This window comes from Balaenoptera ricei, chromosome 4, assembly GCF_028023285.1.
Source record: "Balaenoptera ricei isolate mBalRic1 chromosome 4, mBalRic1.hap2, whole genome shotgun sequence".
NCBI classification, from domain to species: Eukaryota; Metazoa; Chordata; class Mammalia; order Artiodactyla; family Balaenopteridae; genus Balaenoptera; species Balaenoptera ricei.
This window is the reverse complement of record NC_082642.1, coordinates 77,368,264-77,396,051: the sequence shown is the minus strand read 5'-3', so window position 1 is coordinate 77,396,051 and position 27,788 is coordinate 77,368,264. Positions and strand designations below refer to the sequence as shown.

The window sequence follows — 27,788 nt, the reverse complement described above, 5'->3', positions numbered from 1 at the left end:
TTTTCTCTTTCTGACTTACTTCACTCTGTATGACAGACTCTAACTCCATCCACCTCATTACAAATACCTCCATTTCATTTCTTTTTATGGCTGAGTAATATTCCATTGTATATATGTGCCACATCTTCTTTATCCATTCATCCGATGATGGACACTTAGGTTGCTTCCATGTCCTGGCTATTGTAAATAGAGCTGCAATGAACATTTTGGTACATGATTCTTTTTGAACTATGGTTTTCTCAGGGTATATGCCCAGTAGTGGGATTGCTGGGTCGTATGGTAGTTCTATTTTTAGTTTTTTAAGGAACCTCCGTACTGTTCTCCATAGTGGCTGTATCAATTTACATTCCCACCAACAGTGCAAGAGTGTTCCCTTTTCTCCACACCCTCTCCAGCATTTATTGTTTCTAGATTTTTTGATGATGGCCATTCTGACCGGTGTGAGATGATATCTCATTGTAGTTTTGATTTGCATTTCTTTAATGATTAATGATGTTGAGCATTCTTTGAGGTGTCTGTTGGCAATCTGTATATCTTCTTTGGAGAAATGTCTATTTAGGTCTTCTGCCCATTTTTGGATTGGGTTGTTCGTTTTTTTGTTATTGAGCTGCATGAGCTGCTTGTAAATCTTGGAGATTAATCCTTTGTCAGTTGCTTCATTTGCAAATATTTTCTCCCATTCTGATGGTTGTCTTTTGGTCTTGTTTATGGTTTCCTTTGCTGTGCAAAAGCTTTTAAGTTTCATTAGGTCCCATTTGTTTATTTGTGTTCTTATTTCTGTTCCTCTAGGAGCTGGGTCAAAAAGAATCTTGCTGTGATGTATGTCATAGAGTGTTCTGCCTATGTTTTCCTCTAAGAGTTTGATAGTGTCTGGCTTTACACTTAGGTCTTTAATCCATTTTGAGTTTATTTTTGTGCATGGTGTCAGGGAGTGTTCTAATTTCATACTTTTACATGTATCTGTCCAATTTTCCCTGCACCACTTATTGAAGAGGCTGTCTTTTCTCCACTGTATATGCTTGCCTCCTTTATCAAAGATAAGGTGACCATATGTGCATGGGTTTATCTCTGGGCTTTCTATCCTGTTCCATTGACCTATATTTCTGTTTTTGTGCCAATACCAAACTGTCTTGATTACTGTAGCTTTGTAATATAATCTGAAGTCAGGGAGCCTGATTCCCCCAGCTCCATTTTTCGTTCTCAAGATTGCTTTGGCTATTCGGGGTCTTTTGTGTTTCCATACCAATTGTGAAATTTTTTGTTCTAGTTCTGTGAAAAATGCCAGTGGTAGTTTGATAGGGATTGCATTGAATCTGTAGATTGCTTTGGGTAGTAGAGTCATTTTCACAATGTTGATTCTTCCAATCCAAGAACATGGTATATCTCTCCATCTATTTGTATCATCTTTAATTTCTTTCATCAGTGTCTTATAATTTTCTGCATACAGGTCTTTTGTCTCCTTAGGTAAGTTTATTCCTAGATATTTTATTCTTTTTGTTGCAATGGTAAACGGGAGTGTTTTCTTAATTTCACTTTCAGATTTTTCGTCATTAGTGTATAGAAATGCAAGAGATTTCTGTGCATTAATTTTGTATCCTGCTACTTTACCAAATTCATTGATTAGCTCTAGCAGTTTTCTGGTAGCATCTTTAGGATTCTCTATGTATAGTATCATGTCATCTGCAAAGAGTGACAGCTTTACTTCTTCTTTTCCGATTTGGATTCCTTTTATTTCTTGGTCTTCTGATTGCTGTGGCTAACACTTCCAAAACTATGTTGAATAACAGTGGTGAGAGTGGGCAACCTTGTCTTGTTCCTGATCTTAGTGGAAATGGTTTCAGTTTTTCACCATTGAGGACGATGTTGGCTGTGGGTTTGTCATATATGGCCTTTATTATGTTGAGGAAAGTTCCCTCTATGCCTCCTTTCTGGAGGGTTTTTATCATAAATGGGTGTTGAATTTTGTTGAAAGCTTTCTCTGCATCTATTGAGATGATCATATGGTTTTTCTCCTTCAATTTGTTAATATGGTGTATCACGTTGATTGATTTGTGTATATTGAAGAATCCTTGCATTCCTGGGGTAAACCCCACTTGATCATGGTGTATGATCCTTTTGATGTGCTGTTGGATTCTGTTTGCTAGTATTTTGTTGAGGATTTTTGCATCTATGTTCATCAGTGATATTGGCCTGTAGTTTTCTTTCTTTGTGACATCTTTGTCTGGTTTTGGTATCAGGGTGATGGTGGCCTCGTAGAATGAGTTTGGGAGTGTTCCTCCCTCTGCAATATTTTGGAAGAGTTTGAGAAGGATAGGTGTTAGCTCTTCTCTAAATGTTTGATAGAATTCGCCTGTGAAGCCATCTGGTCCTGGGCTTTTGTTTGTTGGAAGGTTTTTAATCACAGTTTCAATTTCAGTGCTTGCGATTGGTCTGTTCCTATTTTCTATTTCTTCCTGGTTCAGTCTCGGCAGGTTGTGCTTTTCTAAGAATTTGTTCATTTCTTCCAGGTTGTCCATTTTATTGGCATAGAATTGCTTGTAGTAATCTCTCATGATCTTTTGTATTTCTGCAGTGTCAGTGGTTACTTCTCCTTTTTCATTTCTAATTCTATTGATTTGAGTCTTCTCCCTTTTTCTCTTGATGAGTCTGGCTAATGGTTTATCAATTTTGTTTATCTTCTCAAAGAACCAGCTTTTAGTTTCATTGATTTTTGCTATTGTTTCCTTCATTTCTTTTTCATTTATTTCTGACCTGATCTTTATGATTTCTTTCCTTCTGCTAGCTTTGGGGTTTCTTTGTTCTTCTTTCTCTAATTGCTTCAGGTGCAATGTTAGGTTGTTTATTCGAGATGTTTCCTGTTTCTTGATGTAGGCTTTTATTGCTATAAACTTCCCTCTTAGCACTGCTTTTGCTGCGTCCCACAGGTTTTGGGTCATCGTGTCTCCATTGTCATTTGTTTCTAGGTATTTTTTGATTTCCCCTTTGATTTCTTCAGTGATCACTTAGTTATTACGTAGTGTATTGTGTAGCCTCCATGTGTTTGTATTTTTTACAGATCTTTTCCTGTAATTGATATCTAGTCTCATAGCGTTGTGGTCGGAAAAGATACTTGATACGATTTCAATTTTCTTAAATTTACCAAGGCTTGATTTGTGACCCAAGATATGATCTATCCTGGAGAATGTTCCATGAGCACTTGAGAAAAATGTGTATTCTGTTGTCTTTGGATGGAATGTCCTATAGATATCAATTAAGTCCATCTTGTTTAATGTATCATCTAAAGCTTGTGTTTCCTTATTTATTTTCATTTTGGATGATCTGTCCATTGGTGAAAGTGGGGTGTTAAAGTCCCCTACTATGATTGTGTTGCTGTCGATTTCCCCTTTTATGGCTGTTAGTATTTGCCTTATGTATTGAGGTGCTCCTGTGTTGGGTGCATAAATATTTGCAATTGTTATACCTTCCTCTTGGATTGATCCCTTGATCATTATATAGTGTCCTTCTTTGTCTCTTGTAATAGTCTTTATTTTAAAGTCTATTTTGTCTGATATGAGAATTGCTACTCCAGCTTTCTTTTGATTTCCATTTGCATGGAATATCTTTTTCCATCCCCTCACTTTCAGTCTGTATGTGTCTCTAGGTCTGAAGTGGGTCTCTTGTAGACAGCATATATATGGGTCTTGTTTTTGTATCCATTCAGCCAGTCTGTGTCTTTTGGTGGGAGCATTTAATCCATTTACATTCAAGGTAATTATCGATATGTATGTTCCTATTCCCATTTTCTTAAATGTTTTGGGTTTGTTATTGTAGGTGTTTTCCTTCTCTTGTTTTTCTTGCCTAGAGAAGTTCCTTTAGCATTTGTTGTAAAGCTGGTTTGGTGGTGCTGAACTCTCTCAGCTTTTGCTTGTCTGTAAAGGTTTTAATTTCTCCATCAAATCTGAATGAGATCCTTGCTGGGTAGAGTAATCTTGGTTGTAGGTTTTTCTCCTTCATCACTTTAAGTATATCCTGCCACTCCCTTCTGGCTTGCAGAGTTTCTGCTGAAAGATCAGATGTTAACCTTATGGGGATTCCCTTGTGTGTTATTTGTTGTTTTTCCCTTGCTGCTTTTAATATGTTTTCTTTATATTTAATTTTTTTTTTTTTAAAGAAATTCACGTTCTTTTATTTATTTATTTATGTCTGTGTTGAGTCTTCGTTTCTGTGTGAGGGCTTTCTCTAGTTGTGGCAAGTGGGGACCACTCTTCATCGCGGTGCGCGGGCCTCTCACCATCGCGGCCTCTCTTGTTGCGGAGCACAGGCTCCAGACGCGCAGGCTCAATAATTGTGGCTCACGGGCCCAGTTGCTCCGTGGCATGTGGGATCTTCCCAGACCAGGGCTCGAACCCGTGTCCCCTGCATTGGCAGGCAGATTCTCAACCACTGCGCCACCAGGGAAGACCTATATTTAATTTTTGACAGTTTGATTAATATGTGTCTTGGCGTGTTTCTCCTTGGATTTATCCTGTATGGGACCCTCTGTGCTTCCAGGACTTGATTAACTATTTCCTTTCCCATATTAGGGAAGTTTTCAACTATAATCTCTTCAAATATTTTCTCAGTCCCTTTCTTTTTCTCTTCTTCTTCTGGGACCCCTATAATTTGAATGTTGGTGCGTTTAATGTTGTCCCAGAGGTCTCTGAGACTGTCCTCAGTTCTTTTCATTCTTTTTTCTTTATCCTGCTCTGCAGTAGTTATTTCCACCATTTTATCTTCCAGGTCACTTATCCGTTCTTCTGCCTCAGTCATTCTGCTACTGATCCCATCTAGAGTATTTTTAATTTCATTTATTGTGTTTTTCATCATTGCTTGGTTCCTCTTTAGTTCTTCTACGTCCTTGTTAAATGTTTCTTGCATTTTGTCTATTCTATTTCCAAGATTTTGGATCATCCTTACTATCATTATTCTGAATTCTTTTTCAGGTAGACTACCTATTTCCTCTTCATTTGTTAGGTCTGGTGTGTTTTGACCCTGCTCCTTCATCTGCTGTGTGTTTTTCTGTCTTCTCATTTTGCTTATCTTACTGTGTTTGGGGTCTCCTTTTCACAGGCTGCAGGTTCGTAGTTCCTGTTGTTTTTGGTATCTGTCCCCAGTGGCTAAGGTTGATTCAGTGGGTTGTGTAGGCTTCCTAGTGGAGGGAACTAGTGCCTGAGCTCTGGTGGATGAGGCTGGATCTTGTCTTTCTGATGGGCACGTCCACGTCTGGTGGTGTATTTTGGGGTGTCTGTGGCCTTATTATGATTTTAGGCAGCCTCTCTGCTAATGGATGGGGCTGTGTTCCTGTCTTGCTAGTTGTTTGGCATAGGGTGTCCAGCCCTGTAGCTTGCTGGTCGTTGAGTGAAGCTGGGTCTTGATGTTGAGATGGAGATCTCTGAGAGATTTTTGCCATTTGGTATTACGTGGAGCTGGGAGGTCTCTTGTGGACCAGTGTCCTGAAGTTGGCTCTCCCACCTCAGAGGCACGGCCCTGATGCCTGGCTCGAGCTCCAAGAGCCTTTCATCCACACGGCTTTTGGGAGGTCTGACGTTTTCTGTCAGCGTTCCGTGGGTGTTCTGTGGGAGCAGTTCCACGTGTAGACGTATTTCTACTGTATCTTGATGAAGAATGCCGTGACCCAGAGGTGATATTTTGAACGACTTTGTAATTGTATATATTTGAGAACATGACAGAAAACAAAAGATTAACCCATTACTTCAGTAAAATAAAAGCTTTGGATTTGTTATTGTAAAAGGAATGACAGGTAATGACTTAAAAGTAGATTACTGAATCAGTTTGAAACTGTAAATACAACATTGTACATGTTATTTCTAACTAGATTTTTAAGAGGTTTTGTAATTGCTTTCTTTAAGCTCCTTAGCATATTTTCAACCATGCAGTTATTTTCTTTCATATATTACCTGTAGAGAGCATGGCTCGGTACTGCTATTATCAACTCAGACCACGTGGCATGTCAGACCACAGATAGAAATATTTAGGTAATATAATTTGTAAGGGAATCACTGACAGTGACCCATAAATAAGCTAATTTATTGTTAGTGCAGTGCAAATCACCTCCCTTTACCTATGCAAAATAAAACCCTGATGGTAAGTAAACCCACAGACATTCCCTCCCCCCCGCCAGGTATCATATGTGTATATTGTATTTATGTACAAATGTTCAATTGCCATTATATTCCTGTCGGCTCATCTGGAACTAAGCCCACATAGGTGCAGGTGTCAGCATGTGTGTATTCCGCATGCTCGAACACATAGGACTGTACCCACAAAAAATACAAACTGAACCAAACATTGATAAATACATATAAAAATCACATATTCACATCAGGCTGTATGGAGATAGACAACCCAGACAGAGAAATGCTTCGAAAGTAAGCAGGAGATTGGTGAGAGGATGTGGGGCTTTTGGTGGGAGGAGGGGAGAGGATGTGGATGAGAGATGGGGGTGGTCCAGAATGCCTGCCCAGGTGCCCACACATGAACATACATGCACAGGGACGGCCTCTTTGCCCATGTGGGAGGATGATTTCCTACAGCAGGCTGGCTTCCCATCCCACCCCAGAAGGAGAGGAAGAGGATGTTAGATTTGATAGTATATAACAAAGTACTCAGTTTGTTTTGTTGGGAGGGAGTGCTTGAAATTAGCTGGAGATCAAATTAACTGATAGTAGTGAAGCTGATTTGACCATCAAAGAAGGAAGACAGTGTCGCCTTGCCCTCAGTGTCCACAGTAGCTGCTTGTGAACAGAGACCACTACAAAATTTATAAACGACTTTCAATCTCACCGTCAGGACTTTGCTTCACAGAGCACTTAGAGAACTTAGGAAAGTGGTGGAAAAAGAAACCTGTAGCATCAAGATGGTAAACTTGAAAAATGAGAAGAATTGCAATTTGCATGTTAGATTTAGAAGGGAGAAGATAAGGCAGAGAAAGAGCAGAGGGAGAAGCAGATATAGGAGAGAGGACCAGAGAGTAGAGCATGTATTATTAGTTTTGGGGAAAAGAAGACTGAAACGAGTACAAGAGAACCTGGGAGATGGTGGGAGCAAAAGAGACCCAAAGAGAGAAGTGTTAGTGGAGTCATGAAAGGAGAAACAGGTTTGATAACTGCTGCTTAATACCTAACACAGTGGAAGCATATCAACATAGTGCCATGCTTGACTTGTTAGCTTACGTTGTGCTTTCTGTAGAAGGTAGGAGGTTTCCTCACAGACCCTGTACAGGACCTGTCCCATGAATTCAGACACACCATAGGCTGTGTGTTCTGAAACCAGTGAGCGTCTATGCAAGGCCTGGGCTGCTAGAGAGGTAGGGTGGAATCCTGACTTAGTTCCTGCTGGCCACAAGATCTGGGCAAGCGACCCAACTTCTCTGTGCCCCATGGTAATTCCTGACTGGAAGGGTGCAGTGAGGGCTGACTACAGAGCAGTAACATGTGTGAAGTGCTGAGCATGGCGCCTCACAGACTGGGTGGACAGCTGTCATCCTCATGCCCACTGTGGGCTACAGAAAGCTCCTCTCGCTTGGCGAGCTGGTCTTCATGCTATATCCCATCATCATCATTGCTATAAAAGGACCTGCTGTGTTTCACATCTTTAGAGATACATTTTCTGTTAATACAGCATCAGCAGTTAAAACAATGCAACAACTCCTTGGCTGTCTCCTCCTCCTCCTTTACTGCCCACCAGCCCCTCCTACCCCCACACATATCCTTCTGGGTATTCTTTTCTCACCACACTTGCTGCTTGGTGATCTCATCCATTGCCTTTAATCCATGATTTATATTTCTAGTCTAGATTCTGAGCTCCAAACTTGAGTGTCTTCACTTAAGTGTCACATCAGTCTTAAGCTTAGCAGGTCTAAAATAGAATATTCAAATACATTTTTGTGAAATGGTGAATGGATGGGTGTTGGATGACCCCCAAGGGCCAGAATCCTCCTTCTTCTCGCCAGAGGACCCAGCCCAGGCTGTTTGTTACATGTCAATAACAGTCAGTGGCATTTTGTCTCTGTATAAATATCTATGGATCTGTTTTCCCTACTCTTTTGAGAGTCCTCAGACCTCTTGAGGATGGAGATCATACCCTGCTCATCTCCAGTTCCCTTGAAGAAACCTCCCACAATGCCTTGCACGGAGTGAATATGTATTAATGGCTGGTTGAATTGAATTTTTGCTGAACGCTTCCCACATTCATCAAAAGTTCAAACTTTCGGTCCAAGAAGCCTCATCTACAGTACAATGGCCCCAGTGTACTTCTCCCTCGATGCCAACAAGGCCCAAATGCTGACATTGGAGGCACAGTAGCCCCTTTCCTACAGCTCTTGCTTCTGCTCCTGTGGTTTGGCACCATTCACCAGCCTCCCTCAATTCCAGGATCTTGGCAGTTGGATGAAACCATACTAGGTATACCCAGAGCTGGAAGATGAAGGGAACTGACAGCACAAAGAGGCACTCACCCACAGGCCATTCTAAGAACCCATTTTGTTCCTTTCTCTTCACTTCTGCATTGGGGAGGTACCTCCTCAACTCATCATCTCCTTCCACATCAATACATAAGGGCATCTCTCATGTGCCCCTATAACCCTCAGTAGGGGTCCCACAGGGACAGTCTTGCTGGGACAGGCCCTGCTTGCTGGGACCTTCCTTGGTGCAGTAGAGCTGTACTGTGGATTGAGTGGGCCTCACTCGGGGGAGGGAGTGGGGGAAGAAGATTGGTGGGTGGAAGTGAGGCTGGCACAGGTTTCCTTTCCATGCTGCAAATGCTCAAACAGCCCCTGTGACAGTGACCTGGTACCAACTCCCTGCCATTAGATCCCTCAGCATTTCTTCTCCCCTCTCCACCTGCAGATCATATATCCACTTTCACACTCCCAGGGCCATACAACATTCTGTGCAGGTTCCAAGGGGCTGCCTCTAAATCTACCTTTTTCTCCCCAAGCTAGGAGCATATATCCAAATTGAGTGAATGAGTGATACTTGTGTAGGGACAATCTTGAATTCTACCTGATTAACACTTAACTTTTAAAAGACAATTGGCACCAGCCTGACCACAGTTATCTAAACTGAGAAAAACTATTTGGATCCTGTGAGGGGTGGTACAGAGGAAAAAAAGAAAATTACAGCACATGGAAATGTTCAGAAAACAGTTGTTGACTATGACATGGGGGCTACGTGCCTGGCCCAGATCAATCATTTGAGTTAGAAATTTTGCACTTAAGTTTGGTTGTGCTAATATTTAAGGGATAACTAAAATCTAATTCTCTATTACCCTTTTCTTAATAGTTAATAATTACTAAGCGCTCATTGCCTGCTTTATGGAGCATACATGCTTCAAATCCTACTCAAATTAATTCTAAAAGGCAGTTATAGTCCTGCCTGAGATCTATATTGAGTATTATTTAAAATATGGACCATTAGTTAGGAATTAAAAATAGCTACAGTGAGATTTTTCTTATAACAGCACTTTTCAAAAGTCAATTCTAAAGTTCTTAATAAATCATGTGCTCTGAAAAAATATACATTTCATGAATCAGTCTTGATTCGTCTAATGGTCTAAGGACATAAAGCCCAATATTAATTAATACCTATTTGATCCTGCAGATATAGGGCTAAGGAATCCTAGAAAGAGCAATATCTCTGAGAAATATGTTTCTAGCATAATAAACAAACAAACAAACCCTCTTGGGAGGAAAGGAATTAATAGAATAATAGGATATCTGCTGGTAGATCTAGATACAAATAGGTCTGCAAAAAGGTACACAGGGTAGAGAAAGCAGTGTGTCTTTTCAGCAATTTTTGATCTTTGACTATTTTATACACTTTTTTTTTTAATCTTTGGGAATTTCCTTTTTGCAATAGATTTCCCTTTGCATGAGGCAGAAGCTTATTAACTCTTTCACAATTTCTTTTCCTTACGGGAGGATTATCAGGTTACTGGATACTCCTGTTGGAGTTAGTACCAGTACTACCCTTTCCCATGAATTGAGGTAGTAATGGTTTTCCTATCAGCAGTATTCCAGGAGTCTACTTGGTACCAGAAATCTCTCCCATGAAGTTTTGTTATGTTTGGATTGTACATGTGCGGATACACCGTGGCTCTGAGGTTTGAGCCAGGATCCTTGAATCCTAGGCATAAATGGATGATGGCCTGAGCCACCCCTTTTTCTCCAACCTGCTTCCCTGTGTCCTGACTGTGCAGGCCCTGTCCCTTACAGAGCCATGCTGCAGAGTCAGAATATTGGTACTGTTTCAGTGGACTGACATTCACCCTTGGCACATCAGTTCCCCTGTCTCTAGTTTTAGATTTCGAAGACCTGGACCTGACCTCTTTCTGGCAGCACCAAGTCAGCAGTTTGACCTCAATCAAGTCATTCAATGCTCTGAGTCCCAATTTCCTCTTCTGTGAAATGAGAATAACAATTAGTGCCTGCTCCTGCTTACAGAATTGGTGTCTGTTCCTTAAATCTACCATTCATCCATTCCATAAACATTTATTGAGAATTTCCTACTTGTAAGACATGGGGACAAGGGATGGATGATAGGACATCTGCACTGGAGGAGCTCTTTGTCACGTGTTGAATGGATCAAGGAAGATGATATGCACATTTAAAAAAATAACTTTATTTCACATCATGAGGTTAGCTATTATTTTAAAAATGGAAACTAATACGTGTTGATGAGGATGTGGAGAAACTGGAACCCTGGTGCCTTGCTGGTGGGAATGTAAAATGGTACACAATATCGTGGTTCCTCAAAAAGTTAAAAATAGAATTACCTTATAATTTAGCAATTCTCCTTCTGCATGTATACCCAAAGGAAGTAAAAGCAATGACTCAACAAAGATTTGCAAACCAATGTTCACAATAGCCAAAAGGTGGAAACAACACAAATGACCATCAACAACTGAATGGGTAAATGAAATATGGTCTGTACAAACAATGGAAGATATTTAACCTTAAACAGGAATGAAATCTGACACATGCTACGTCATGGATGAACTTTGAATACATTATGTTAAGTGAAGTAAGCCAGACGCAAAAGGACAAATTTTGTATGATTCCACTTATACGAGGTACCTAGGCAAAATTGTAGAGACAGAAGGTGGAGTGGAAGTTACCAGGGCCTGGCGGGAGGAAGGAATGCGGAGTTAGTGTTTAATGGGTACAGAGTTTCAGTTTGGATTGATGGAAAAGTTCTGGTGATGGTTGCACAACATTGTGAATGTATTTTAATGCCACTTAAAAATTGTTTAAATGGTAAATTTTATGTTATGTATATTTTACCACAATTTTTTTTAAATTGGGGGAATTCCCTGGCAGTCCAGTGGTAAGGACTCCACACTTTCACTGCCCAGGGCCCAGCCAGGTTCAATCCCTGGTTGGGGAACTAAGATCCCACAAGCCACGTGGCACGGCCAAAAAAAAAAAAAAAAAATTATAATCCCTAAAATGCTACACAAATGCAGGATTGTTAACTTGAATTAGGATTAATGGGATTGTGTTTATAATCAATCCCTCTTTGAAAAAGCGCAGTATGTGTGAAATTACTTTGTCATTATTTATTATGTGATATTGAAGAGTGAGCATCCATCCAGATAAACTTTAATGATTATTTATGCCCCATCCTTCTCTAAAAAGAATTTAAGGTAGTTTACCCTAAACACATCAGAGTAATGAGATCAAATCCAATTAACATCAGACAAAATATAGAAACTAAGATATAAAAGAGGAGAAGACAGAACAGATGGCTTATCAGCAACTAAGCAAAACTTTCAACTGTTAGCCTTCCAGGAGACAGAGAACTGTTTATATTCATTAGACCTTTTATTAATGCTTAAAATATCACTGATTTCAACAAGGTCATCGTATGGGTCCATAGTGTTTCATATTGTTACCATTTATAGTTCTGGGAATTTATTAAGCAATTATGGAACACCTAACCAAAACATAAGAAGGATGTGAAACTAAGAACATGTTTTCCTAAGTCTGAACCCTCAGGACCTATTCAGTGCTGAATGAAATGGGCTCCTGGACAGTTCTCTTCCCTGTTGGCCAGTTCGGTCTCCTGAACCTTCCCCTCGGCTCCTGCATGGAGTCTCACCGTAGCCTGGCATGACAACCGTCTCCTCCATCCGGCTCCCCCTGCCTCCCATGCTTCCCACCCAGACCCTGCCCCAGCACCTGGTTCCCACAAGGCCCCGGGTGTAGCCACGACTCCTAGCCCCTGCTCCCGTTTCCTTCCTCCTGGAACACCCTCCTGTCTTGCTGCGAGTCGTCACCTCTTACACAGGACAGTCCAGATCTCACCTCCTCCAAGACCTCTCCAGCCCATGCTGATTCCTTCTCCTTGCCGTCCTATTGTACATGCAGTCACACATTAACTGTTTAGTTAATTGAGGCTGTAAATGGACAGAAAATCTTATGACCTTTGCTTCTTTTCTTATGAGAAATGAGAAGCAAGGTGTGATTAGACCAAAGACCACATCATACATTTTATTTAAAATGATGTATTTACAATGGAATATTACTTAGCCATAAAAAGAAACGAAATTGAGTTATTTGTAGTGAGGTGGATGGACCTAGAGACTGTCATACAGAGTGAAGTAAGAAAGAGAAAAACAAATACCATATGCTAACACATATATCTGGAATCTTAAAAAAAAAAAAAAAGAGTTCTGAAGAACCTAGGGTCAGCACAGGAATAAAGATGGAGACGTAGCGAATGGACTTGAGGACATAGGGAGGGGGAAGGGTAAGCTGGGATGAAGTGAGAGAGTGGTATGGACATATATACACTACCAAATATAAAATAGATAGCTAGTGGGAAGCAGCCGCATAGCACAGGGAGATCAGCTCGGTGCTCTGTGCCCACCTAGAGGGGTGGGATAGGGAGGGTGGGAGGGAGACACAAGAGGGAGGGGATATGGGGATGTGTGTATATGTATAGCTGATTCGCTTTGTCATACAACAGAGGCTAACACACCATTGTGAAGCAATTATAGTCCAATAAAGATGTTAAAAATAAATAAATTTTAAAAAATGATGTATTTAGAGAATGACCTATGAGAACCAGTAGGGATGCTCAAGATGATCTAATTCAGCCGTTTGACCCATGAAGAAATGGAGACCCTGAGAAAGAAAATGTCTTGCTCAAAGTTACCCTACATATTAGAAGCAGAAATAGACTTGGAAACCTATTTTCGTGAAACCCAGTATTTTTATATCACCATGCTAGTTTCATTTTAGTTTGTGTTTTATTTCATAATCAGCAAACAGGACTTTAGATGCACCCCAAACATAGGCCAAGAGGAGCAACATAATGCAGTGGGAAGAACACTGACTTTGCCAAAGCCAGAGACCTTGGGCAAGTCAGTGCATGGCTCTGGGGCTCTCTTTTTCCATCTGTAATATAAGGATTAACTGATGGTGTTTAAGTTTATATCTGCTTCTAGCATTTTATGAACGTACTAGACTGTTGGCCCAGCTCCACCAAAGAATTTACAAGTACTGGGAGAGTATACATCTCTCACCTTTGCTCCCTCCTCCATGCTGTCGTCCTCGGCCTGCGACAGTTCCCTGTCCTTGTGCCCTTGCTTGCTTTTTTCAAAACTCTGATTAAACTTCACTCAACTCAAAATCGGCAATGTCCCCTCCCTTCTGTGCTCCTGACTCCTCTGGCTACCTGGTACCTATCACTCTGCACAGGAGTCACTGATTTTCTTGTCTCTGCCATTAGACTATGAACTCCCTAAGGCCTGGCATTTTGGTACATTTCTCTATCCCAAGTGCCTATCATGGTGCCTGGCTCATAATAGGGAGCTAGTACACGCTTGGTAAATGGATCTAATGGTTTTTGTCTGGGAAGCAAGGATAAGACTGTGGTACTAATTTCACCTGGAGCTGTTGGAAAGAGTTTTCATGGAAAAGGGAGAAATGGAACTTTCAGGAATGATTAGAATTTGAAAAAAAGTATAAAATAATGATACCATTGGCCTAACTAAAGGGGGGTAGGTGGCTTAAAGTAGTGGATCAGCTCAGTGTTACTTAGTCAAATAAGGGAACATCCGCATTAGAATCCTGTGGGGTGCTTGTGAAAATTACAGATTCTACCTCTGTATTTCATTCATTGCTCCCCATTCTGAATCTGTGGGTCTGTACTTACCTTTTGAGCAAGCCCCCTAGGAAGATTCTTTTCACATGAATGGATAGTCTTGAAATCCTGGGAGGAATATTGACAGTTGTGGGCAATTGAAAGCTATTTTAAGTTTTTGAAGAGGGAGAATGATGGCATAATGGACTTGAAGCTTTAGGAAGGGCATAGACTGGAGTTCTGTAAAATAGATTGATGGGAGTGAGATCTCAGAGGCAAGAGTGAGCTGCTAGGAGCACACCGATGTATTCAAGATGAGAAGGCTCAGGAGTTTGCTCTGTATTGGTGGCGTCGGCAATGGAGAATAAGCAGTGACTCCAAGAGGTGTGTTCAGAGATGAAAAGATGAGGCTTGGTGACAGATTGAATGTAAGCGATAATGGCAGGGAGGAGTTTGCAATGACAACTGTGTTTTAGGGACCCTAGAATATGACCCTTCCACCAATATGCATGCTATTTCTGTCTGATGAGTTCTATTTCAGCCTGAGGTGTTGAGGTGTCTGGGAGGCATCCAGGTGAAGACGTATGTAGACCATTGGCAACATGGGCTTGAGCATGACCAAAAGTCTGGCAGGAAAATGATGATGTGGGAGAGTCAACAGCATGAGGGAAGAGGAGGGAAGGAAGTCTGGAAACCTGAGTTCAGACCTTGGGGGAGCAGCAACATTAGACACAAGGAGGAAGATGAAGCAAGGAAGGAATAGAGAAGAAACAGAGAGGTGGGTGGTGAATGAAGATTGAGTAATAAAGACAAACCAAAGGAAGAGAAAGGTTTAAGAAGATGAGTATCCATTACATCAGATGCTCTAGGGTTTGAAAAGGATAAGAATAGACCTTTCCATTTGGCAAAGAGGGTATTAGATGAAAACTAGATTTTTTAAAGTGAAAATCTATAATACTTACTGACGCGAGTGATATGATAGAATACGAGGAGTAAATGAAATCTCTTGATGGCAAATTCCATTGACAGGTAATGAGCAAAAATATATTTCTAACAGACTGGTTTCCAAAAGGATACTCTTCTATTGGAGAGCTGGGAAATTGGGGAGGGGGTGAGGGGCAAGGCTTAAAAGGGGGAACAGATTAAGGTGCATGGGCAAAGAAGAAACTTATCAGGAGAGCCTAACATGTACATACTACATTAATGATCTTGCTTACCAAATAGGGCTGCATTCATTTTTTTCAAAGGCTTTCCTTTCTTGCCTCTTGCTTACGGTATCATCTTAAACAAACATGAGATGTCATATAGGATGGAACCAGATCTCCAAAGCTCTTTTTTTATGCTACCTTGAAATATGGCTTCAGAGAAGAAACAGTCCCTTAAAACACATTATGCCTCCATTTCCTCCTTAATAACCTGGGGGTGTGGGTGAGGGGAGAACCACTTTTACATGTAAAACAAAGCCAGAGCATACATTTAGTGTAGACTACATTCATGCAGGCTGCTCTGGCGTTGTGAACCCCATCCTAATTACAGTGTTCTACCTCTGGGTAGATATCCACCAGGGCATAAATTGCTCTAGGTGTTAAGGTTTTTAAAATTACTTCAGTACTCCCAATGTTTTCTGTTTTTCATCTACATTATATATACTTGATGACTTTAGATATTAAATCCTTGATTTTTTTCTGTGAACAAAGTTATGTGCTTTGGAATAATGAAGCAGGCAATCGTCAGCTAGAATCATCGATTTTCTCCCATTTTATAAAGTTATTTGAAAGGAAAACAAAGGAGAAGAAAGAAAAAAGAATGGTTAACAGTGGTATGAGAACTTTTTAAAAAAAATCTGAACAGAAATGAAGGCTACCAGTGTTCAGGAGACTTTCTATTGTTGGAGTTTTATCCATTGCACTCGAATAAGTAAAATGAAGCAGTTGGAACTGGGATATGACCTGACAAGGGACTTTTTTTCTTCTGAGTTGTGGATTTTTTCTTGTGTCAGATTCGTAAAGACTCCTAGGGGTCTCTAAGTTCTTATATAACTGTTGGATGATAAGATTGATTTCTGCCCACCACCTAGTTATTTCTGCCTTGTGACTTCATTTAATCGTCAACACATTCTTAAACAGCCTTGCCAAGTTGCTTAAGCCCAGTGCTTCACGGAGGCATAAGAGGCTGGCTGTACTCTGGTTTTCTATGAATGCTTAACTGTTGCTGTGGTCCTACTTTATGTCATGGCTCATAGAAACAGACTGGTATTGAGGTCTATATTTCCTTCTGACATAGTAACTATCATCATTTCAGGATGATTTACAAAAAGCAAAGGAACCTCTTACTCAGAGACACCGTTAGCTAAATATGATCTTAGAGTAACTTTTTTGGTAGAATTATACTTCTTGCAGTTGTATCCTTGGTCAATGGCTATCCTTTATCAGTCTTGCCTTATAACAAGCTTTTATAAATAGATATGGAAATTGTCATTTTTAAGAAAGGATAATTGTTGAGCTATAAAATAGGTAGATTGTAGGATTTATTTATATCTCTCAAATGGGGTTTATATGTCATTACCTCCAGTAACATTCATTTTAAAACGTCATGTAAACTATATTTTTTTAATTAGAAAAGCAGTAGATGTTTAAAGTTTTTGTTTAAATCCAAGATTGAAGAAGGGTGAAGAATAAAATGTAAAAATTCTCCTCTATTTCTAGTCTTCAGTATCACTTTCCAAAAGCAATCACTGTTAACAATGTTTTTTTAATTTATTTTTTATTGAAGTATAGTTGAATTACAATGTTGTGTTAATTACTGCTGTACAGCAAAGTGACTCAGTTATACATATATATACATTCTTTTTCATAGTCTCTTCCTTCATGGTTTATCACAGGATATTGAGTATATTTCCCCAAGGTCCTAGTGCTATACAGTAGAACCTTGCTATTTATCCATTCTACATATACCGGTTTGCATCTGCTAATCCCAAACTCCCACGCCTACCCTCTCCCACCCCCCTTGTTAACAATGTTCTAAGTTTCTTTGCATGAATTTTCTAAGCATATACAATTGTACATATATTTATGCATATACACTCATTTTACACATAGTATAAATTTTACACAAATAGTCATACTCTGCAAACAATTGTACATCTTGGTTGTTTTTAAAATTCACTTAAAATACTTGGACTGTGTCATATCAGCATGATTCAGTCAGCTTCATTCTTTTTAAAAACTGCGTAGCATTTCATTATATGTATGTACCATAATTTAAGTTATTTCCAGTTTATATCTGGTGTTGTCGTTCTATTGTTCTAATTACAAACAATGAACGTACTTAGAAGTGAAATTACTGAGTCAAGGAGCATGTGTTTTAAATTTTGATGAGATATTTCCAAGTTATCTTGCACAAATCTGTACTTTCACCAATATTATCTGAGTGTGTTTCCATATCTTCATCTGCCGGTCTTCCTTTGAGTTTGCAATGTCTGCCATATTATAGAAGTTGAAAATTGTACTTCTTTTTAATATGTTTTTGTTGGATTCATATATATTGAGCATTTTTTCATAAGACTAATAGCCATTTATGTATTTGTGTGAATTTCCTACATTGTGTCCTTTATTTGTCCCTTGTCATACCCATTTTTTTTTTTTAATTTTTATTTATTTATTTATGGCTGTGTTGGATCCTCATCTCTGTGTGAGGGCTTTCTCCAGCTGCGGCAAGCGGGGGCCACTCCTCATCACGGTGAGCGGGCCTCTCACCATCGCGGCCTCTCCCGTTGCGGAGCACAGGCTCCAGACGCGCAGGCTCAGCAACTGTGGCTCACGGGCCCAGCCGCTCCGCGGCACGTGGGATCCTCCCGGACCAGGGCTCGAACCCGTGTCCCCTGCACTGGCAGGCAGACTCCCAACCACTGCGCCACCAGGGAAGCCCTCATACCCATTTTTATGAGAGGAAAAGAAACTCTTTTCTAGGGTAGGCTACTGTTTAATAGATAATCCACCAACAGCTCACAGGAAACCATAAATGTATATATTCTACATGTGAACACTTGTACAAACACTGATTCACTTGGAGGCCTGAAAGAAAGCCCTAAAAAAAGTATGGCCACACAGCCTGAGGAGAGAAAGAAAGCAGTCTGTCTGGAGATAAATGTGGGGACTGGCCTCATTCTTTCTATTAGTTTTCTATTGCTGCATTAAAAAATGACCGCAAACTCAGCAGCTCAGCCCACAACTACCCTGGGACAGGAGTCCGGGCATGGCAAGACTGGCTTTTTGCTCAAGTCCCACTGATAAAATCAAGGTGTTCGCCAGTTGCGCTTCTTAGAAGGTATCCTCTTCGAAGTTCGTATGGTTGTGGCTGAATTCAGTACCTTGCAACCGCAGAACTAGTGTTCCTGTTTCCTTGCTGACTGTCTTCTGGGGGCCAGTTGGCCCCTAGAGGCTGCCTGCCTTCCTTGCCACATGCCCTCCCCCCATCTCCAAACCCAGCAAAGGAGAATCTCCCTTGTGCTAAAGCCTTCGCATGCTTCCAATCTCTCTGACTTTTAGACCCAGACCTAAAGAGTCCATGAGATTAGAATGTGCCCAACCTGGTAATCTACCTATCTTAAGGTCAACTGATTTGGAACAAAACCGAATGACAAAATACCTTCCCAGCAGCACTTAAGTTAGTGTTTGATTGACTAACTGGGAGGATGTGTGTGTGTGTGCCAGGGGCCAGAAATCTTGGGGGCCATGTTAGAATTCTGCATACCACACCTCCCAGCTGCCTTTCTCAGGGGAAGCAGACAGAGCTCATGTCTTCTGGCTAAGGAACTCAATCACACAGAAACGTGGAATGCCAGAGGAAGGGGGCAGGACAGCCATCCATCTAACCCCGTGCACAACAAAATGCATCCTTGTAGGTCCAAGATCTTGATGTGAGCAATGAAACAGCAGAAGGCTGGAGAGAACATCTAGGAAACCACATGTGCGATGTAGGGATCAGGCAGACCTTCCTGACCAAGGATCCCAACCTGGTATTTCTGACTCCAATGTCTGCCCGCTTGACCCCCATGCTATGGCTCACAAACAGGTCATTCTCTGGCTGCATAAATGGATTTTGAGTCCTTTAACTTTGCCATTTCTTCTCATGCCAGTGTGATCAGAGTGTGCTTTTGTGAGATGTTGGCCTTGGGTGTTCAACAGAACAGAATGAACTGACCACAACCTAAGTAGATGAGCCACTAAGGGGAACTGTATTGATGACCATTATTCTAAAAGAATTCTAAAACACTGCTTCCCACCCCCACCCCCCTCTGTCTCTCTCTTTCTTTCATCTTCCCACCTGCTGCTGATTCAGGCGCATTATACGTGACTTGCTTGAGACGGAAGAGACTTATATAAAAGAGATTAAGAACATAATTGACGTAAGTAGATTTGGGGCGGGGGGAAGTTAAGCATGTATGCAAGCTGGAAAAGTTTTTTTGCAGAAAGAAACTCAGAATAGTTGCCATATGTCTCTAGAATCCCCACCAAAGTTTCAGGTCTTGTAATATCACAAGTGTTTTTTTCAGTATGAATAAGAACGTTCTTATGACTATTGATTCATGTAACAAAATAACTTTCAATGGATTGTACCAATTCACATGATTCTAGCAATGCCCACCTAGGTTCACCATATGCTTGCCAACAATGGGTATGATAATTTAAACCTTTTTGATAAATAAATGAGAGAATTGTTTCATATTGTTTTAAGTAGCATATTGTTTTTGCTTGAGTGAAAATTTATACTTCCTCTATTTTCCTAAGGTAATAATCTTGAGAAATAAACTATATGTACAAAGTTTTAATAGAAATTTTTTACGATAAAACATCAGAAGAAAACCAAATGTCCAGTAAAAAGGGAATGGTTGATAAAGTCTTATATACATGCTAAATGATGTATTATTCAACTGTTACAAAATAATTATTTTTAATAATATACAGCAACATTGAAATGAATGCTTGTAAGATTAAATTTAAAACAATATATGTAGAAATTTATGAGTCTAAAATGCATATGGAAAAACAGACTACAAATTATATATGTACTGTGATTATAACCATATAAAACAGCTTTTTAAAAAAAGTCATGAAGGAAATATAATAAGACAATAGTAATTGCATCAGGTCATAAAATAATGGGTAAGTTTTTTCCTTTCACATTTGACTTATGTGACGAATTTAAAAAATAGATTTGTTCTTCCTATAAAAATGCCATCTTATTATCATTACCATTAAGCCATCTTCTTCTTCTGAAGATAGACACATGAGGAAAATAATATCAAAAGAATGTATTTGACGGAATGGCTTTCAGGACATGTGTGCCTTACTCCCCAATTATTAAAGTTTTGGTCCCTGGAGTGGCTAAGTCAGATCATCTCTTATATGTTCCTGTTTGTAAAACCTACCCTGTTTCCACCTCTGCAGGGATATATCATTCCAATGGATTTTATTTGGCTGAAGCATCTAATTCCAGATGTTCTTCGGAATAACAAGGAATTTCTCTTTGGGAATATTAGAGAACTTTATGAATTTCACAACAGGTATATATTCATTCAAATTATCAGGGAAAATGGAAAATAAGAGAAGGATGGAAATCAGACTGATGGAATTTGGAGATGAAAGTGTGTAGACATTTTTAGGCTTAATCAAGTAGTCCAGAGTCAGTGGATTGGATTGGGGTAGGATGGGATAAGAAGGAGGCGAGAAGTGTCACAAGGTCCCCGAGGAAGAAGGGAAAAGACATTAATGGAGCATGTACTGGTGTCAGGCATCGATGTTGTATTCATTTGTGGGTTCCTTTCCTTATTTATCTACTCACGCATCAGCATTTACTGAGCACCTGTTCTGTGTCAGGCACTGTGTTAAGCATTGGGAATACAAAGTTGACCAAGACACAAGTCCACATACCTATTATCGTAGCGGAGTGCTGGGAACCAGTGTTAGAAAATGCTAACTGGTCAGGCAATTGTCCTTTCAGCCCAGGGCTGCTTGGGTGTTGGGTTCTAGAGAATGAGAGAAGGAAGGGACTTTGGAAATCATGTTCCAACCCTTTCATTTTACAGATGACAAAACCACAAGTTGCTTACTAACTTTACTCACTCTAATGGCCCCAGGATCACACATCTAATTGATAGGAGGGAAGAGACTGCTTGGTGAATTGTACTACAGTTGTTTCTTAGCCACATCTGTTGTCCATTGGTCAGACACAAGGCTGAAATGGAAATCCCATTTCTGCTTTCTCTGGAGAAGTTATGCAGCCTCTTTGAACCTCAGGTTTCACACTTATGAAACCCTGTCTTACAAGGTTTGGTGGAGGATTAAATGAGATATTGTTTGCAAAGCACTTAGCTTATGCCTGATTTATAGTCAGCTCTCCATGATAGTTGTAGTAGCAGCAGCAACAGCAGTTCTTGTTAACACTACTATCATGTAGCAGGGATCTTCAGTGTATCCAGTCTGTCTGTGGCTGGTGCTTAGAATTACCAGAACTGGTATGAGTGGTTTCAGGGAATCCTAGTAATGTCACAGAATACATTTTTTTCTTCCAAATCAGCATGTTGAAGATGAGTCAAAAGCAGTAAAGCCTGGAAAACAGCATTTTTCTAAGCACCTCTTAAAACCTTATGTGATTTTACTTCAAAAAATTTTGTTAACCCCATACATGTAAAAATCAAAGCATTATTATCGTTTTCTTTCCCTAGGACTTTTCTAAAAGAATTGGAAAAATGCACTGAAAACCCTGAACTTCTGGCACATTGCTTTCTCAAGAGAGTAAGTCTGTGCTCCCAATAACTCAAAATAACCATGTGATTAAAGTCAGCCCTTAATTTTCTATGTAAGTGGCAAGGGCAAATGGAAACACAAGTGGTCTAAAAACTTATATCTGCCTTTTGAATGCAAAGCAGGAGTCTTTTGCAGTACTTCAGCCTGTGTGAGCTGAGTCCAGCCTGACTGAGCTTACCCTGCTAGGTGGGAACGACTGCAAGCCTGGCTTCCTGCCAAGCCCCCTGGAATGGAAGACTGGCCCCCCAGACCCCTGAGGCAGATGATTCTCCTCTGAATGACTAAGCTAACTGTTTTAGGACAAGAATCACACAGCAGGCTTCAATTCTTCACTAAAGTTGTAGTAACACTCTGAAAAGAAATACTAAACTGAAACTATAGAAAATATATTTTCTTCCATTTTATTTTCTACGGCATCAAGGAAAGTTAGAAAATTTTAGGTCTACAGCCTGTCTTCCACTTAGCACCCCATTTGTGAACTTCCTGTCCTACAACATCGTATTTCTGTCTGCTTCCCTTCCCACCACACAGACCTCTCCCCTCTTGCCAGTCCTCCACCTGGCTTTGGGCAATAAATAGGCTGGCTGTTTGGGCCAGTTGTGCTCCCTGGGAGCTGGCTCAGAGAAATGCCTTAGCCAGCATCACTCCCCACCAAGTGCCTCCTTCCTCCTCCTTTGGAGATGAGCCCGGTGCCCTTTGCTTTCTAAACTTTTCCCATTTCTTCTCTCTCTCCCAACCGGCCCTTCCTTTCATTCTCTTGCTTGTTTTCTTTTTGTGAGCCTGAGACAATAGATCAAACAACTTAAGCATTTTTAAACAGCTCAAATGATGACTGATAAGTCTAAGAGCAGTACAGTAAGTCCCCTACCTACGAACCTTCAAGTTGCGAACTTTAAAAGATGCGAACGTGCGTTCACATGTCCGATAACGTAAGTTAGTTCACGTGTCTGGTGTACATTGTCATGTGTGCGCATCCTCTGCAAGTGGTTGTGCTTTTGTGTACTTTACAGTACTGTATAGAGTACAGTAGTACAGTATTTTTATTTCAAGCCCAGGATGTCTGGAAGCAAGCATAAAAGCAGCAGTGATGTAGTTGGTACTAAGACGCGCCGATGGAGAGGGTGTGGAGAAAAGGGAACCCTCTTGCACTGTTGGCGGGAATGCAAATTGATATAGCCACTATGGAGAACAGTATGGAGGTTCCTTAAAAAACTAAAAGTAGAACTACCATACCACCCAGCAATCCCACTACTGGGCATATACCCTGAGAAAACCATAATTCAAAAAGAGTCATGTACCACGATGTTCATTGCAGCTCTATTTACAATAGCCAGGACATAGATGCACCCTAAGTGTCCATCGACAGATGAATGGATAAAGAAGATGTGGCACATATATACAATGGAATATTACTCAGCCATAAAAAGAAACGAAGTTGAGTTATTTGTAGTGAGGTGGATGGACCTAGAGTCTGTCATACAGAGTGAAGTAAGTCAGAAAGAGAAAAACAAATACCGTATGCTAACACATATATATGGAATCTAAAAAAAAAAAAAAAAATGGTCATGAAGAACCTAGGGGCAGGATGGGAATAAAGACTCAGACCTACTAGAGAATGGACTTGAGGACATGGGGAGGGGGTAGAGTAGGCTGGGACGATGTGAGAGAGTGGCATGGACATAAATACACTACCAAACGTAAAATAGATAGCTAGTGGGAAGCAGCAGCATAGCACAGGGAGATCAGCTTGGTGCTTTGTGACCACCTAGAGGGGTGGGATAGGGAGGGTGGGAGGGAGATGCAAAAGGGGAAAGATATGGGGATATATGTATATGTATAGCTGATTCACTTTGTTACAAAGCAGAAACTAACACACAATTTTAAAGCAATTATACTCCAATAAAGATGTTAAAAAAAAAAAAAAGAAAAAAGATGCGCTGAGCGATAACGATGGAAACAAAAGTGAAAATAATTGAGAGAGTGGAGCGACAAGAGGAAGAAGAAGTAACTGAAGAACTGAAGAGATTCACGACGCAGGAAATGGCAAGGGGATTTTCTTTATCTGTTAATTTTTGAGGCACAAGGCCTGAATGTAGAATGGTACACGAAGGTTGCAGCAGCCTTTCAGAATGCAATCCAGTGCTACTGTGTCATCTATGATGAGAAAAAAAGAGCTACTACCCAGATATCACTGGACCTGTTTTTTTAAGAGGGTAGATGGAACTGAATCCAGCAAGGAACCAGAACCCGTGCCAATAATGTCAGGCGTGAGTGAAATTGCAGCTTGCCCTCCTTCTCCTATTGCTGATGATCCTTCAGCTCTACCATCTCCCACATCCTCTCCCCCCTCCAGTCAGTAACTCTTCCTTCCTGTTCACTCGATGCCAGCCCCTGTATGCCAGCTGTTGTACTGTACTATGGTACTTTTCAAGGTACTGTACTGTAAGATTAAAAGTGTTTTTCTTTACTTTTTGTGAATTTTTTTATGTATTATTTGTGTGAAAAGTATTACAAACCTATTACAGTACAGTACTATATAGCTGATTGTGTTATTTGGGTACCTAAGCTAACTTTGTTGGACTTAACGAACAAATTGTACTTACGAACACACTTTCAGAACATGTAGGGGACTTACTGTACCTGTGATAAACTGAAAGCAAGCAAACAAAAATCCCCAGGTTTCAAGGTATTAGACGTAATGGAGAAACAGAGTCTTCAACCCTCAGAGCTCTGACCGACTTAGAAGACCCCTTCCATAGCCCTGTTTGGGCTTTCCATCACAGCCTTGTCATAGGTTTTTCATCCAGGGACAGAATTCAAGATACATTAAAAACCATTTTGTATTCAATCTGATTAATTTCCATTTTGACTTACTTTGATAGCATTATTCGTGTTTTATACTATTTGGCAATTTTGTGCTCATCAAACCACCAATGTGAAATCTAGTTGCAGAGTTTAGTAATATTTCATAACTGACTATATCATTATTGCAAAGACTTATTGAAATTGTTGAATGAGAAAAAGACCAAATTCCTATGGGGAAAAAAAATGGATATTATCAAGTTAAAATTGCCAAGTTTGAGGAAATGGTCGGGCAATTGCTAACTAAACATCTTTTCTTAGAAAAATTCCTCTCCTAAAGTTTTACAAAGCTCTTTATAGTCCTCCATGTTGGGAGGAACCTTAGAAATCATTAATCCAGACCACAAACCTGCATATAATCCTATATGATTTATGATGTTGGGGACAAAATACAGGTAATAAATTCTTACCAAGCACAAAGTATTACTCTGGGTCAAATGAAGTAATTAAAAACCACAATTACTTAACCTTTGAGAATCCCTGAGGGAATTATCACAGCTGTGCAAAGACCTGTATTGGTTAGCCAATAAGGCAGGCCCATCACCCACTATTTACTACAGCAGTTTACCTCTTCTCAGTAATACTTGCAGACTTCCACTAATCATGAACAAGAATTTTGAAATATTGCTCTAGCCAAGTGTTTCAATCAGATTCGATAGCTTGTAGTATCCAGGAAGATTCTGCCCCAGAGACCAACCTCCATGTAGAATAGCATTTGTCAACAGTTTACTTTGAGTCCCATTTGCTCTGAGATCTCACATGGTACAATAGAAAAAAACACTGGGGTGGGACTCAGAAAACTTAACTTCTAATCTAAGTTGAGCCACTTGCTATCAGCATGACCTCAAGTGTGTCACTTAAACCCTGGGAGTTTCACTTTTCTCCTCTATACAACAAGCTTAGTAATACCAATATGTAAAGTTGTGGAAATCAAATAAAATAATGCGCACAGAAGGACTCTACAACAGTAAAAAATGCTTTGACAATAGCTACCATTTGTTGGGTACTCTGCATGTATTGGGCATTTGTTGAGAGGTTTCTATACATCTTCTCATTTAATCGCACAACAATCATAGGAGTTGACTGCTGTTGTGAGCCCACTTAACAGATGAGAAACTGAAGCGAAGGAAGGTTAAGTAACTGACCTCGGACCAAATAGTTTGTAAGTAAGAAAGCCAAGAACTGAACCAGAGCCACAGTCTTCTTAATCCATAAGAAATCATGTCTTCCTGTGTGAATATGAGTTTGGGGGTAGCAATTCTTCTGGCCTCCTGATTTATTCTATTGGGAGGTAAGGAGAATCAGGTACTTTCATATGCTGCTGGTTAGTGCACATGCTTTCTCCAAGGAATTTTGGACTGAAGAGCAAATTTAGGTCAGTAGTTGTGTTTCGGTACTGGAAGGCATATAATGTTCTGTGATGCTCAAAGTGCAGACACAGGACCAAGGGGTGAAGGTTTCAGGAACACAGGTATCAGCTCAGCATCCACCAAGAAAACCAGGTCCCTCTCTGTTACTGGGAGGGTTTAGGGAAAGGTGGCTCACTGTTGGCGATGTTTTCCTGGGTGGAAGGCTGGATCTCCAGTCTCCTCCAGCTTCTGAGAATCTTCTGGTGTTGAGTGTTGAAAGCAATGAAACCTTGAATCCTTTTAGGAGCAAAAGGCCAATGTCTTTGTGCTCCGACAAACCAAATGTGGGTGAAATGCCTTAATCAATTTGTAGTGTTTTATAAGCTTGGCCTTCAGTGTAGCAGGAGTATTCCCCAAGTCTAGGCTACTACACTCTGGGAGCCATTGAGTTTAACAAATGTACTTAGCACAGTGCCTGGCACATCAAAGGCACTCAACAGATAGTTCTGGAGTGAATGAATAAGGAAGTTATTATTGTTAAGTTCTGAATTATTATTCTAGTTTCTTAACCAGTCTGAACAACATTTCTCAAGGGCTGTCTGCCTTCTTAAACGTGTGTGTGTGTGTGTGTGTGTGTGTGTGTGTGTAATTTTTCTTGGAGAGAATAGCAAAGGACAGAGTTGCTGTAGTCCTTGTAGTGAAGTGAAATGACCACTTACAATCCATCAGGAGAGAGGAAGAGCTACAGAAATGGAAATCATTCACTACAGCAGGGTGTTTAGAAGTAGAATAGACATAGTGAAAGCTGTAAGGGGAAAAATAACCCATGTCCAGATGAAGGACATCAAGAGTGGCCTCAGCAAGAGGACAGGGACACAGAAATCCACAAGGAAGTGGCCATGTGGTCATCTCTGCCAGAGCAGCCCGGGCTCTGTGGCAAGCACAGCTGAGCAGACAGACCAGGTTCTCCTGATGGAATGGACGAAGCTGGCAATCTGACTCCACAGGCTGGGGGTGTCTTTTCTATCTGGGATATTGGCAGATGTGTTCCCACCTCTCACAGTCTTTGATGCAATGAGAATATAGGTCACACAGCACTTGGAATCCCTCTTGATCTCTAGCACTGAGATAGTCGTGTAGCTTTTCCAGTCTCGGAGTCTTGTGCTGCAGGTTGAAGGTGATGTCTGAGGCAGGGGTTGCCCAGACCACTTAGGTTTGTGTCCAAACTGCCACATTTTCCTTCTGGGATGTTTCTATCCTTTGGTTGCTTCTTAGGTTTATTTGTAGGGTTGGCATCATGATGGCTGTAATAAGGTGTGAGTGGAGAGAGAGAAAGGAGAGGCCATCAGCTACGAGCACTTTTTTGTCCTTTTTACTACTCAGTGCAGAGCTACCTGGGGGAGATATTGGTGTCCCAGATAAAGAGCAGAGGAGAAAGGATAAAGTTAAAACTCAACTCCTGTTCATGAATTTACTTCTTTATTTACCAGAGTCCTGTAGCTGCTCTCACAGCACTCCATTCACATCTGCGTTGTTTATAACCCTGTGTTTATCTCCCCATCACACACTCACCCCAACAGAAGGTTATTTATTGTGCATCCCCAGTTCCTTACACATTGAAAATACTCAGGCCTGTTGAATGA

General features: G+C 40.5%; 1 protein-coding gene across 1 annotated transcript in view; it reads left to right on the top strand.

The window, feature by feature from the left end:
• MCF2L2 (MCF.2 cell line derived transforming sequence-like 2) overlaps positions 1–27,788 on the top strand; it is a 237,771-nt gene that overhangs the window by 170,487 nt on the left and 39,496 nt on the right. Inside the window, exons 16-18 of the mRNA XM_059920599.1 lie at positions 19,467–19,533; positions 20,576–20,691; positions 21,853–21,922. Of these exons, the coding sequence (XP_059776582.1) occupies positions 19,467–19,533; positions 20,576–20,691; positions 21,853–21,922 (253 nt within the window). The remainder of the gene's footprint in view (positions 1–19,466; positions 19,534–20,575; positions 20,692–21,852; positions 21,923–27,788) is intronic.